This window comes from Lygodium microphyllum, chromosome 2 (genome assembly GCF_053477565.2).
Source record: "Lygodium microphyllum isolate KBCC chromosome 2, Lygodium_microphyllum_v1.1.10, whole genome shotgun sequence".
Classification (NCBI taxonomy): Eukaryota; Viridiplantae; Streptophyta; class Polypodiopsida; order Schizaeales; family Lygodiaceae; genus Lygodium; species Lygodium microphyllum.
Window position 1 is genome coordinate 173,282,945 of NC_141136.1, and position 15,401 is coordinate 173,298,345.

Below are 15,401 nucleotides of genomic sequence, written 5' to 3' on the forward strand. Positions count from 1 at the left end.
ATGCGTTGTTATTGGCGTCGTAGGGTGTCGGTATCAGCATCGTTATTGGCATCGATATCAGCGTCGCATTATGATACCGACGCTGATACCGAATGTTCTATGGCGTCGCCAATAACGACGCTTTTTGCGACGACGGGGGCAAATTTTGTTATTTACATTTTCGTCGCTTTTAATGTCGATATAAGGCCATATCTTGTAGTGGAAATTATAACCCTTCTAAAGAAGAGTGACACTTTATAAAATCTCAAGGGTACCCTTCTTGAATTATTGCAAGGATACCCTACTTAGACACAGGAAGATATTGTATTATATTAAAGAACAAATTTGCTTACAAGACAGGAACCCTAGACGTACACACATATATATGTCACTCTCTCTTTCTTTCTCTCTCACTCTAGACGTACACACACATATATATGTCACGTACATACACACACATATCACGTGAATGAAAGATTTCCCTCTCTCCCACGCAGGGACATCATATAGACGAGCTTGTCAATCATGACCACAGATCTCTCTCTCTCTCTCTCTCTCAGCTACACATTATATAGACGAGCTTGGCAATCACCACAGATATCTCTCTCTCTCTCTCTCTCTCTCTCTCTCACAGCTACACATTGTATAGACGAGCTTATCAATCACCACAGATCACCACAGATCTCTCTCTCTCTCTCTCTCTCTCTCTCTCTCTCTCTCTCTCGTTCGATCCACGCACTGTCCACTACATGGGAAACTCCGCAAGTTCTAACACTCGCCATGACGTCCTTCCTGCCCATCGCTACCCCTTGTACCACAAGATGACTCCGAGGGACAAGCTCCTCTTCAGAGTAAGCCTCTCGCTATTTTCATCAACAAACGAGCTTCAGCGCGCCGTTTCAACTGAATGATATCATTTGGCAACTTGCTTCACATGATCAGACACTCACAGATTGTTGATGTGGTGGATATGGTGGAGCCATATCCACCATATCCACTCCGTCTCAGCTCCAATACCATGTCCGTGAACATGGCGTCGTTGTCCATCCACCATATCCACTCAGAGTTTATTGATACGGAGAAACGATTACATATCGTCTCGACGTTTTCCTCATTTACACTTTGTCAAGCCACCTTGAATTGAATCCAATCTTAACCATTGATCTGATTTCGATACTTTCACTTATCCACCATCCCCTATTGTCGTAACTATGGCACTCTATTAGCCTCGTTAGCTATGTTATACTGCATAGCCTCATTAGCTAGGTTATACTACATACTTTTGAATAATCTTCTTTCCGATTTATCTTTGATTTGAATACATCATCAGCAAGTAGAAACCATTATAGTTCTACCGGTAATTAGGAATGTGACTAACCAATTACTTTAAACGCTTCATGTGCCAGATCATCCATTGGGTGGACAAGCACTATTCGTTTTGGAAATTGCCTGTTTTCTTAGGGTTGGCATATCTAGAAATTAGAAGGGGCCTTCACCAAAGATACAATTTACTAGATGTACCAGAGGAAGGATGCTCCAACCAAGAATTTGATCATGCTAGCCATCCCAAATATAAACTAATTGCCATGCTTGATACACCAGAATTTCGAACCTCTGATGGTGGGCATACGGACCCCTCCAATCCAAAAGCAGGCGAGTCATACTCATTTTTTGGACGCAACGTGCCTCCCTCCTACCAAACAAGTGAGGTACCATAATTCATGTGTTTCTTAATAACACTAACAAAAACAACAAAAACAACAATGTTGTCAATGATGAAGAAAATCGCAACAACAACAACATCAACATCATCATCATCATTAACATATTTATCATCGTCATTACATTGGATGGCTATATTTATCATTAGGATTTGTATGATGTTGTAAGGCTAAGGGAATGCACCCTATCATTATCGTCATCATCTTCACAATGAAATAGAAACCACTAGTCCTTTATACTAACTTGAATGTGTCAAGATTAAATCTATAATTGTGACAAATGTGGAGGTGTTCATTGTAGCTCCAAAGGTATACTCATAAGATCTTGCTTGTTTGACCAAACTCCTTTTTGTGCCATTGGTCAATTGTAGCCTTGCTTCAACATGGTTATGCTTGTGAACAAGTCCCCTACTCCACAAACACCTGATTGAGAAAAAATGCCAAATATGGTAGTATTTTCCATATTACTATCTACAATGACACCAATGCATCTTATGTTATTATAATGAGGCCGTCTAACTTTCAAGCCCTGTGCTATGTGGAAAGACTATCTAAGAATGGTATCTTTATTAATAAACCTTTCCAAGCCAACACGTTCATTGAATGTATATTGAAATTTGTAAAACAGGTTCTTGACCCGCATCCAACTGTTGTAGCTTCCAAGCTTCTAGCTCGTAAGCAGCTTGTAGATACAGGCTTACAATTCAACATGCTTGCCGCAACATGGATTCAATTCATGATACATGATTGGGTGGATCACCTTGAAGACACAAAGCAAGTAAGATGCTATTGCCAAATTTTTTTGAGTAAGATGTCAGTGCAATATTTGCACATTTTACTTTCTCCAAAATCCTCTAAAAAGACTTAGTATTACAATGAACAAAGTTGATAGTGTTAAAACTTTCCTAAGCAAAACTTTTACATCAAATCATTGGTTGTAAGATTCATGAATTTATGACCTCAAACTACAAGTGGCCGAATTGTTATGTAGGTAGAGATGGTACCTCCAAAATCTCTTCTCTCCTCATGCCCATTGGCTTCATACAAGCTCTTTGCCTCCAAGGAATTTCAAGCCGGACATAATAGCAATGATATCCAATTCGGCTACCGTAATAGAAGAACACCTTGGTGGTTAGTATTAAAGCTTAAAGATGGTGCATTAAGACTATTTATTTCACCTTACAATTAGCAACGTATTAAGTGTAGAAAAAATGTGATTTTAGTCGAGGGTTAAACCTAGGCAATGCATATTTTTGACATTTTTGTAACAATTCATGTAATGTAAGTGATCAACGAGCAATTTCTTAAAACAAAAAGACCATCTAAAGGAAGGTATTCTAATTTCCTAATACTTCAAAATAGGGATGGTAGTGTGATCTATGGTAATAACTCTACAACATCACATCGTGTGCGTACCTTTAGAGATGGCAAACTCAAACTAGCTGAGGATGGCCTTTTAGAGCATGACAAAGAAGGCTTACCTATTTCTGGTGATGTACGAAACACTTGGGCTGGGATGACAGTTCTCCAATCATTATTCATCAAAGAGCACAATGCTATTTGTGACATGCTCAAGGTACCTTGAAATATGCTTGAAGTGTGGAGGTGAACTTCATTATAACATTTTGATATCTAATTTTTGGCTTGAACTTTTTACCCTTGATAACAAACTAATATACACCACCAATTTTAATAGCAACGCCATCCAGAGTTTGATGACCAACAACTCTACACGCATGCAAGGTTGGTCACATCGGCTACAATTGCTAAGATCCATACCATTGATTGGACAGTGGAGCTTCTCAAGATGGATACCTTATACGTAGGAATGAGAGCCAATTGGTAAATTATCAACAAGTGCTTTGATTCCATAAATTCTTCTTTCTTTTTCGATGATTTTTTATTGACTAGTAAGCAAAGAATTACAACATGTTTCATAATATCTTACTTTGTTAATGAGTAGGTATGCATGCCCTATTTTTTGTGATGAGCTGTCTAATACATTCATATGCATTGATGAGGAAAATATGCTGAATAAACATCAATCATTGTTTAACGAACAATATATAAATTCCCTTTCTTAGTCACTCATAAGCGAAGTTCTTTTAATAGGTATGGAATTCTTGGTAAAACATTCAAGGAGACATTTGGACATACAGGAAGTCAAATCTTAAGTGGATATGTGGGAATGCCAAAGCCTGAGAATCATAAAGTACCATATTCTCTTACTGAAGATTTTGTTTCAGTATACCGAATGCACTCCCTATTGCCAGATTCTATTACCGTTAGGAACATCACACAACTACAAGAAGGCAACAAAGAGAAAACTCCACCTATTTTAAAGGAGTAAGCTATTGGAAAAAAACTTTTCTAACCCTTTATTTTTCACATTCATGGGTCTCCAAAGCTAAAAATGGTGTGCATGCATGTGGAATGTATGGCATGTGGGAATACTACTTCTATGAATGGTATTTTCTTTCGATGAAGAAAGAATTAACAAACACATGCTTTTTTATGGTGAATGTTTTTAGGATTGCCATGCCACAACTTGTTGGTTCTCAATCCCATGATGGACTAGCTAGCATTGGAAATGAAAGAATGATAGTTTCAATGGGTCACCAAGCTTGTGGAGCTTTAACTTTATGGAACTATCCTATATGGTTGAGAAGTCTAGTGCCACAAGATGTTGATGGTCGAGATAGGCATGACAAAGTGGACTTACCCTCACTAGAGAGTAAGTAGCTAATTGAAGAACATGTTGTGATTTATTTTCTTGAAACAAGTGTCCCTCAACTATATATTGCATGTGGAAAGTTTTTCCTTTAAGAGGTTCCAAAATATAAATGCACAAGGCTATTAGGCTATTATGTTACTTCGTTCATCAAATGTTATCCATCTTAAGGTCTAACAAGCATGCAACCTCACAATTGATCTCTCAACTAGAATACACTATCAACCTTTGAAAAGTTCATCCAAGCATCCAACTTACAATTTCCACATCATTGTTTTTCTAATGCCAAATTTAATGTCATTATGAAAGATATTTTGCAAAAAGTCCTTCATTTTATGGAAACATCTAATTGACAATTTCCAAAATATTATGTTTCATATGCTATGAAATAGAGATATACTTGGGGGAAACCCCTTCATTTATTTTCAGGTATCAATAGTAAATTAGAAATTCATATGAGTTATTATAATGCTTCAATGGCTAACTAACAATGCCTTTAATCTTCATTTGTGTAGTTTATAGAGATCGAGAGAGAAGTGTGCCTAGATATAATGAGTTCAGGAAAAGATTGCTTTTGATACCAATATCAAAGTGGGAGGATCTAACTAATGATGCTAGCATCATAGAAACCCTTCAAGAGGTGTATGGAAATGATGTGGAGAAATTAGACCTACTAATTGGAATGATGGCTGAGAAGAAACCTACAGGCTATGCTATTAGTGAAACTGCCTTCATCATCTTCTTGCTAATGGCATCAAGGTAAGGCTTCTTAGATATAAAGAGGACAAAGCATTACTATGGAGTAACTAATGTGATGTTTATTTTCTTATTTGATTGTGTTCTAGGAATATTCAACCAAAATATGACACTAATCTGGTGCTCATTGAAGCATTCATCCATTAGTCACAAGAGTTTGCACTATTTTGATACTTCTTTTCTTCTTATGTTGTAGAAATCTTTTGAGAAACTATTACACTACTATGATGCTATGGTGGTGTTGATCTTATTGTGTTGTTTTAATATTCTCTAGCCAATATTTAGTAGTAATGTTATGCTTATTTTCTTGTTTGATTGTGTTGTATCAATATTCACTTAACATTTGTTGAAGTAATGTTTTGTTCTACTTGATTATGTTAAATTTGTGGCATGTAACAATCCAGGCGATTGGAGGCAGATAGGTTCTTCACAAGTGATTTTAATGAGAAAGTCTACACAAAAGAGGGATTGGCATGGATCAACAACACTGAGGGATTAAAGGACGTCCTTATTCGTCACCATCAACAAATAGTGAAGAATTGGTTGAATCCGGGCATTAGTGCATTCTCTGTATGGAAGGCAAAACCAAAGTCTTGTAACCCGATCCCAATCTACTTAAGAATACCTTAAGTATTCGTGACCAACATAGATTTTGACCATACTTGATATAAAATTTTGAGCTTTTATAATATGAATAAAGCTAAATGTAATTCACTTATGTGAAATAAGGAAGGTATGAAAAGATTCTAATGTGATACAAAAGGTTCTCAAAACAATTCCCTCATGTGAAAATATTCTACCAATCGTCCACGTCATGTGTATATACACGAGATAATTTCTCTCATGTGATCATATTTTTACCACAATTTTTCAATACAAGAACTTTTGGTCGCTTCCTCACATAAGAATAGTGTTTTATTCCCACACGTTGGTATTTTCAACCCATATTTTGTCACATTTTAATAAGCATAGAATTTTAGCATGCCATTCAGATCTATCTTTACATCTACTCTTTCAAAGTTCCAAAATACTACTCGAAAACAAGAGAAGACACGTGGAGATCTATTGTGGGAAAAACATTAATGTACTTCACTTTCATGATCACCGATCACAAGCAACAATTTACTAGTTATTGGATATCTTTTTCCCACACTAAGATTTTGCATGCTAACACTATCTAGTTACTCCATTGCAAGATCAATCATTAAATAAGTATCTACAAATTTATCAAATTCGTCCTTGTGAAGTGAAATCAAACAAGCTCTCAAACTCACTTTTATTTCTCCTTATGAGTAATGATCACTAGAAATCAACAAATTTCTTAAAGTTATAACATTCTACATTTTATGTATTAGCACCCTTCCATGCTTAATATATGCAGTTGCAAATTGCCATCAAATGCACAATCCTCCTACATGGAAAAACCACATAGTACTAATTTTTGTTGAATACAAGAATACCATTTACATTCTTACATAAGTTATTTGTGTTCTTCCATAAGCTACTTATAAAATATATAACCTTGAAGAAGGATCAGGAAAGAGAGCTAATGTAGAGACTTGTATTCACAACAAAATCACAATTAGGGTAAATGATATGGGCGTCTCAATACATTGTTTTAAGAGGGTTTAGCAAATCCTGATTGTCTACTAAGTACTACATTGTCATGAAATATATCATTGTGGTTTTTTCTCCCAATAGCTAAGGGGAAGGATGGTTGACGCAAGGATACTTGACATGCTATACTCATCCATTCTATTGAACCCTAATAATAAAAGGCTTCAATATAGCTTAAGTCCTAACCATGCTAGTAGTAGCATGGGGAAGGGGAGGGAATTGATGTGAACTTATATATGTCATTCCTAAAGATTCTCCTATTTTGACATGTAGTTCATGGAGCATGCAATGCATGAGGACCTATGGTGGTTCATTAAGAGCAAGAAAGCATATCTAGGTAGGGAAAGTGAAGGGTGTTCCATGCCTGTGAGCTACTTCATTTGTGAATGTTGGAACTTAATTTGTATTCAATGACTCATGTACCAACTAATGTGGACTTTGAGCAATGGTTCTACTAGCTTTGAGGATAGGGCCCTTATATAATAGTAGTGATTCATGAGGAAAAAAATTATGTGTATTAGTCTCCTTGTGGTGGTTCTAGGCAGCCTAGCTTTCTATAAATGTGATGCAGTGTACTCTCTTCCTCCTTGGTGAACATAGTTTGTCCCAGACAACATCCTACTACATGAGTTTCTAGTTCGTATGTTGTTATTTCTCTTCTCTACTAGCTAGATGGTTAGGTGGTGGTGATTTGATGAGGTCCTTGAGAAAGCATCGTAAGGGGTTTTTGAAAGGAACCCCTAGACATTTTTGAGAACTTCATGTGAATAGCATCAAGATTTTCCATTAATTCAAATCAACTTTCACAGTGCTTGCTATTTGTGTAGCAAAGCTCACCATTTTGCAAGAGTATGCCCCAAGAAGAATAGTAAAAATTATAAGTTTGAGGGAAGTAAAAATCAAGTTCAACCTAATTAAACACTCTCCTACAACACAACAATATAATGCAATTGTGCCAAAGAATGATGTCAATGCATAGAAGGGACCTTGTAGAGGGATCTCATGCTCAACTACCAAGACTCATGGACCACTTATTCATTCAAGCGTTTCAAGCAAGCACGTATGGCTATCTCTCACCTAGTTGACGTGCCTTCAATCCTATCAGGGTGTAGTGAGCTTGCCTTGATGCCTGAATGAGTTGCCTCCTCCCTCAAAGCACACCAGTAGCTCCACGATTCTTGATGCAAGATGAAGCATCCTCAAGCCTACATCTCCAAGCTCCATCCTCCATAACCTCACACAAGAGAAGAGAAGAGAAGAGAGGAGAAGAAGAAGAGAGGAGATGGTGGAGAGCTTCACCTCCTTGATCCCTCACCCTCACACACTCACTCCCTTACACTCTCACACTCCCTCTCTCAAGCATACACAAACAAGCAAGAGAAGAGACAAAGAGAAGAAGGAGAGTCTCTTGTTGCCACACACCAAAGAATGAGCTCTCATTTACTTTTTGAACTTTACATACATGCCCTAAAATCCCATGGGCACCCATCCCCTTTTTTACATGACCAGCCATTGTGGCAACGTCCTCTTTTCCATTCCCTTCTACTTGGCCAATTTCTTTAGCCTATGCTCGTCTACCCTTTTACAATTTGCACAAGAGGGATCTTAGCACTCTTTTACAAAAGTTTTGGGGCACCGTTCACATAAAAATGTGCTTTTTCCTTTAACTTGATTTTAGAGGCCACCCTTGCATCTTTGCTTATTCTATCTTGTCCTACTTCTTCCATTTCTTCCGCATTTCAATTTTTTTGCTTCCATCTCGAGCTGGGGTTAACATTACCCCCCTCCTAGATGAGTGCCCCATGGCAGTTGTGCGGGGCTTTGTTGTTGAGGGTTTGGTGCTTCGAAGAGTGGTTGCCTAAGTGGATGATGGGACCTTGTGTTGATTGGTAGTGGTTGAGGAGCTTTGGAAATGATTGCGCTATTGGAGACTAAGGGTATGTTGTGGCGGGGCCATTGATGTTGGTGGTTGTAGCATCCGGGAGTACTTGAAAAGAGAATATGTGCTCTATCTAGGGGGAGTGTCTAGCTCACCGTGTAGTGCACAGTGCTTGTGCTGGTGGAATAGGGAGCTGGGTCTCTGACCTCATGCAAGCCTTGGTGATGTCCCACACTTGAGGACCCCGTGCATGCGGAAGTGAGGTGCGGTGGTTGTGGCTCAAGGAGACTGTCTAACTGTAGGTGAGTGTTACCTCCCTAGGTATGTCCTTCCCTTGGGGTGCTCTAAGCGTGTGTAGTGGGGGATCAAAAGGGGCTAGGGGATTAGACATGAAGCCGACCGACTGAGGCCACTAGACGGGCCCAACTTGAGAACCCTTAGGTGCAGTGAGTGTGGTCTATGTGCGGCGTGCTGTGTCTTCTTGTGATTCTCTCTTTTCATTTCCATTCTCTTTCCTTTTATTTTTGTTTTGTATTTTTTTTTTTTGAGTTACATACTCATGATAGAAGCTAGTCTTCATCATCAAAGTGAGGTGGAGAAGGAGGCTTAATAGATTTGTTAAGGAATTGGCAGCTTTGGAGATACCTCTTGAGGTCTAGGCGGACTTGAAGGGTGGTGGTGGAGAGGAATGGATGATTGCAAGAAAGTGAAGTGGCTATCATTCATATCCTCTAGAAGAGCTAAACAAAATGAAGGTAGTAGTGCAGCTTGCATCATTAGTCCGGAGCCATTGCACAACTATCTATAGCATTAGGATCAAAATGAAGGGCTAGGAGGCCATGCTCCTATGGAGTGGGGTCTTGCCTAAGGAGTATCCTTCGGATTATAGATTATCAGGAAGTCATACTGGCCGTGGACATTTGGGTCAAAATCCACTCCTACCCTTTGAGGGTATGGCATGAACGTTGGGTTGATAGGGTTAAGTGTTGCAAAAGGCCATCCAAGTATCCATGTTGGCGTCGTAGATTCGCCTTCTCCATGTAGGTTGGCATTCGTAACCAGGCACAAACCTAGGCACTTCAAAAACTTTGTTTTGCCAAAATTTAGCATCTTCAGTGCCGCATAGAGTGGGATCATGTTCTCTCTCCTTCAGCCACGTCTCCCCAATCCTTCCTTCGATATTAATCACCTTGGTTTTGCCAAAATTTAGCATCTTCAGTGCCCCATAGAGTGGGATCATGTTCTCTCTCCTTTAGCCACATCTCCCCAATCCTTCCTTCGATATTAATCACCTCCTCCACCACCTTGATGGGCAAAAATCTAGGCAAGGTAGTGGGGAGTTGGAAATTAAAATCGAAGGGGTTCCTGGCTGTTTCATGCAATTCATAGGTCACAACATCGACATGGAAGATTGCTAGGGACTCGTCCTTACAAGGTGGGATAGGTATAAGCGGTGCCATTTCTCTAGGAGCAATCCATCTTCTTCTTGTTTTCTCCCCCATTTTTTTTCTCATTTCTCGTACTGTCACCTTTCTTTTAGTGGAGGTATTTTCTTGTCACTGCTCATTTGGTCGTGGGGAAGGAGGCAACGGGACAAGCTCTTCCTCTTGCAGTCCCATTTCAAAGTTCATTTCTGCCTCCTCCTACCTTGGCTCTTGTTGTGCCCCTTCAGTGAATCCAAATGTGTCAATTTCTTGTGTGGTTAAGCCTCCTAGCAAGAGATAGTGGTGTTTCTCTTCAAGGCTAAGGCCAACTCCCATGGGTTGTGGTGGCATCTGCAGGCCTGCTCTAAGTGCCCTGTGTGTTATTCCTAGCTTCTTCTTTACAACTTTTGTGGATTCTCCTTCCTTTGCCTACGTGAAATCCATTAAGGTATTTAGGAAGGTGGGTTGCTAAGTTTATAAACCCACTTGGGTGGCCTTTGCTTTGCTTTCAGCGAGTACTTTGTCTTTCTCCACTTGAGCCAAACGGGGTGCCAAGGTTTTCACCCTCCTATCATTGCGAGTTGCCCAATCTTCTGCTCTCTTTGTCATCTCCACAAAGCTCTCCACCTACCTTTGTGCTAGGTTGTTATTGCCGATTTTTGTCCTTTCCACTTCAGAGTTATAACCTCCTTTTTCTTTTCCAAATGCTCAATTTCTCTCTCCAACCTCTCCAGCTCATCTATCTCCAGGAACAACTTGACTGCCAGGTCTTGGACCTCTAGGTGATGCTCCTCCTGTTCCTCCTCTCTTTTTTCTTCTCTTGCAGCAAGCTCATCCATGCCCAGTTGGACTCTCTTCAGTTGAGCTTCCAGGTCCTCATGCTACATTATTAAGAGTTTATATTCTTGTTGGAGTCCAACCATCTCCTAGTTTTCATCTTCTAGCTATTTCATCTAGGTTTTATCCTTTTCTTCCTTGGTACTGAGCTTTGCTTTTAGCTCGATAATTTCCTTTTGGTACATGGCCACCTACCGGGTTTTCTCCAATTGGAAGGCGGCCACTGACTCTTTCTCCACTTCCAACTTAGTCATTGCTATTCTCTTTTCCTCCTTGGATTTCTCTAGCTGAGAGAGTAGCTCCGTGACATACTCGTCGTAGCTAGTTGGTGACGTCACAATTGTGGGGATGGGATTTGTGGAAGTTCCCTCATTTTTCAGCTTAGGGTCCTGCCTTGACTCAGGGTTTGCTGCTATCAGTATTTTTTCCCCTACGATTGGGGTTTCCACGCTCTTTGCTTGAGCCACTTCCTTGTTAACAAAATACTACACCTAGCCATAAGATTATTGGCATTGACCATGGTCGGGGTGCCCTGGGTGGGCTTTGCTATTGTGGGGGTAGATATCATGAGCGGCGGAATGGGGTGGATGGGGGGGCTTTGCCCTTGCCTTCTTGTACTACAATTGGTGTGCCTTCATATACCTGTGTGCTTGAACCCAAGCCCTCATCTCTCCTTCGGCTCAAGGTGTCCATCTCATCTTGTTTGCCTTGTTACTCCATTGACTTGTGTTTGGCCAACTTGATGTCTTCCTCTTCCTTCTTCCTCAACTCCTCCTCCTTTTTGGCAATCTTTCTCTTCCTCTCTTCCTCGGCTCTTTTTGACCCTGCCTCTAGCCTCTCAAACTCTTCTCTCTCTTTTTTTCTTTCCTTTGCCTCTTGCTTTGATTGTTTCTTGGCTTTCTACAAATCCACTTTCTCCTTTTTCTTCCTTTCTTCCTCCTTCTTTTTTGCGTCGTCTTCTTCTTAGACTTCTTTGATTTCCTTTAGTTGGACTGAGCCTCTTGCTCTCTGCCCTCTTCACTAACTATTCTCTCACTCAATTGTTCTCTGTCATGATGAGGAGGTGTCATGTCGTGTTTCATCTGCTCCCTCATCTCCATCCTATGCCTCCTTTATCACTTCCTAGATAAGAGCGATTAAGATTTCTCCATACCCCAGTGAGCAAGGCTTTGGCTAAAGGCTTCTTCCTCTCGGCTCCTTTTGACACTAGGGACTCTCCACCCACTAGTCTACTTCCAAGGGCTAGTGCCTTAGGAGATTTTTCAATGGTTTTCTGCACATAGCCATTCCAATCCACCTCATCTAGCGAGTGGGCCGCCACGCTCTCCAGCATCACCCCATTGATCTTACGCATAAGCAAGTTGTACTTTGGCTAGAGAAGAGGGAGTGGATCACCTTAGCCTACATTCTGACCTCGGAGTCGAGGATGTCTTAGATGCTTATGCCATCATTTTTCAAGACATTCTCCTTTTTCATCTTCAGCATGGCATAAATATCTCTCTTTTGCCTCTTTTCCACCTTTGATTCCAATCCCAACGCCTTCTCTCCCAAGGTCTTACTGAGCGGGACCTGCACTTGTTTGGTTCCTTCTCTACTCCCCATAGTTACTGTCCCACACTCCTTGTCGGGGTCATATGTCCTTAAGAATTCCACATAGTTAGTGTGGTTGGAACTTTTCGATGTACTTGGTGAGGTTGCATTGTTCTACAACCCTCTTGACACCCTCCTCATTGGCCATCACCTCTTCAATGTTGTGAATGCTCTTGAATTTGAGATGGTTGTAGGCTTGGTTTTCAAGAGAAAGGCCATACTTTTCTCGTTCCTCTTCCATGAAGGGAAGGCAATGGGATTGGTCTTGCTGTGACATCTTCAGCTCCTATCATGAACCATAGTTTATCATTAGTGCTTTCCAAAATAGTTACTTGTTGGAAGAAAAGACTTCATGCTTACTAAATTGAAAAATTTTTAGTACAGAAATAGACTTTCCCTTCAAGCTTTATTTCAACTAACATTTTCCTCAATCACTAGTTAATGTTTTCCTTCCTTTTCTGTTCTTAGATGTGGATTGAGGCTTTTAAGGTATGTTTTTCCTTTTCTTTTTTCCTTATGTGTTTGATTTGATTTTGATTCAGCTTACCCCCCCCCCCCCCCCCCCCCCCCCTACCCCTTTACCCCCTCCTCCTCAGAATTGAGAAGGATTCTTCCTAGGATTGAAGGTTAGAGGGTAGAGGGTATTCAGTGCATGGGCATAGTGTTTTACTTTTGCATGAACCAAACATAGAAATTTGGATTATATTCCATATGAGCGTATCGGTCCATGTCGAAAGGTCAGATGCCTACCTAGGTGATGTAAGTAAGGACATCAAGCAAGAAGTCACCGAAGTCTATGCGACTAGCGATGTTCAGTTCCTCCTCGGTGAGGATGCGATCTAAGTAGGGGTTTCCCTCAATGTGTTCTTCCATGGGTCGATCACGAATGGCCATCAATACCCTATAAGAGGTTGGAGCAACATAAGCTACGTCATCCTTTGATGTTTTGATTGTGCGTCATTGCTCTGCATTTGTCATAATCTGACATCCTTCGAGCTCTCTTTGAAGGCGAAGAGCATACCATTTCCTCAAGAAAGGGGAGTCGATCTTAGCAAGCTATTTTAAGTCTTCTATCTCTTGATCGTTGGCATAAGCTGTGTGCTTTTCATATGAGGTGGTGAGGCATTGTTTCTGTGCTTGTTCACGGGAAACATCGGTGGCAATCAGCTCCTCAGTTGCCTCAGAAGCCTTGACACACACAAAATTTTGGTTCTTCCCAAGAGTAAGGAAGTGTCTGTACTTCTGTTGCTATAGGCTCATCCAAGAGTCCCAAGTCTAAGTGGTCATAGCTTTTAGCAAGCAACATGAAGGTGGCATCTAAGCATCTAAGATAGGCAACTAGGTCATCCCCTGTGTTCTTCGCTAAGTCCAAGGCCACAATTAGAATTGATCGTCGCTCATAAGAGCGTTTAAGGCCGATGGGGGGTTGGGGTTTGACAGAACTAGAGAGTTTAGTAGGCTGATAGAGGCCGTTGTTCTTGAGCTTGCAGTTGGGCCTTTTGTACAATAGACTGGGCTATGGCTACTAATGGTGCACTGCAACATTTAGGTGACTTTCCATGTGTTGTAAAACTAGTCATGGTATGAGTGTGAGTAGTAGACTATGGTTTGGGTCGCTAGACTCGCTCAGTTTTCATTGGTTTGGGTATTGGTGATTATGAAGGCTTTGAATCTGGAGGCTCTTGCGGCCTTGGCCTTGGCTGTATCATGTAGGCTTGTGTGGTCAAGCTTAAGGGAGGCATTCGATTAGTCCCTTTGGCCAATTTGGCCTTAGGAATCCATATCCAAGCATTACCCTCATAATAGCCTTGTGCTTGCGATAGGGTCTTGGGAACCCACCATGGCTGCCATGCATCGATGTTTGTAGATGCGCCTTGGCCTCCTAGGGCACAAGGTGGGGTTCTTAGCCTTGCGGGGCTGTGGGTGTCTGATCCTAAATGACAGTCATTGCAGTTTAGGCATCCATTAAAGCTTTGGCTCATGGGCCTTAGCTCTAACTTTAGTGATTTGCTAGTCTTGAGGCTTGGTGGGTTGTGACGAAGCACTACCCCTCTCCTTAGGCTTGGCGATAGGTTTCTCTAACGGTGGCCTTGCAGACTTGGAACGCATCATGCAACCCTTGAAAGAAGTAATTATGCAGACGTTGCCCATGGCTAGGTGGATATGCTGTAGCTCCTAGTATACATTGCAATGAGCTTGATTCTTAAAGGTTCATCCGAATAGTGACTCCATGCTGACATCTTTAGTGTTGGGAAACACATAGAAAATCATCCGCATGCTTTCACACGATAGAAACTGCAACCTTGCACTTTCCCAAGAGTGTGTATGATTGGCCTCCATATGGTATTACGTGAGCCGTGATCGAGAGCAAGCCTCACTCACAACCTGATAACGAGATGTTAAGGAGTGCCGGTTGGGTAATTGACTTTGTCGAATGCACAACACAAAAAAAAATTCAAATATTCGACAATACACCACGAACCACACACAAAACAAGATAACTCACAAAGGAAGTATCAAAATTTTGACAACAAACCAAGTGAACTATATTCTCATACCTTAATAGCCTTGACCCGATGCTTGACATGACAAAGTCTAACTTCTTCCACTTCGGAAGTAGCATGTCCAATAGTATCCTCTCGCATGTGACCCTCCTCTCACATCTCTCACAAGATGACAAGAAAATTCTAAGGGAAGGGCCCCTAAATCTCTACTCTCCTCTCCTTTTATAGTTTTTTTCATCCTCACTTACGTTGAATATGCTTTTTCTTTTCAAAAAGCTTTGAGATTTCCGTGCCTTAAGCTTTCACATCGTTTAAGCTTTCTGTAAGCTTTTAAACCTTTAACATTCATTGTTGCTCTGCGTT

General features: G+C 40.8%; 1 protein-coding gene across 4 annotated transcripts; it reads left to right on the plus strand.

Moving 5' to 3' along the window:
• Window positions 1-461: 461 nt before the first annotated feature.
• On the plus strand, window positions 462-5,901 carry LOC148040627 (alpha-dioxygenase PIOX-like). Of its 4 annotated transcripts, XM_087701409.1 has the most exons (10): window positions 467-830; window positions 1,386-1,688; window positions 2,329-2,478; window positions 2,692-2,831; window positions 3,063-3,276; window positions 3,397-3,542; window positions 3,813-4,046; window positions 4,232-4,434; window positions 4,947-5,190; window positions 5,592-5,901. In XM_087701409.1, the coding sequence occupies exons 1-10, from the start codon at window positions 729-731 to the stop codon at window positions 5,815-5,817; spliced, it is 1,962 nt and encodes a 653-aa protein (XP_087557535.1). In that variant the 5' UTR covers window positions 467-728; the 3' UTR covers window positions 5,818-5,901. The 4 variants fall into 4 exon arrangements, with proteins under 4 accessions (XP_087557556.1, XP_087557543.1, XP_087557535.1 ...); XM_087701430.1 differs by lacking the exon at window positions 4,947-5,190 and having other exon boundaries at window positions 462-830; XM_087701417.1 differs by lacking the exon at window positions 3,813-4,046 and having other exon boundaries at window positions 463-830.
• The last annotated feature ends 9,500 nt before the right edge of the window (window positions 5,902-15,401 follow it).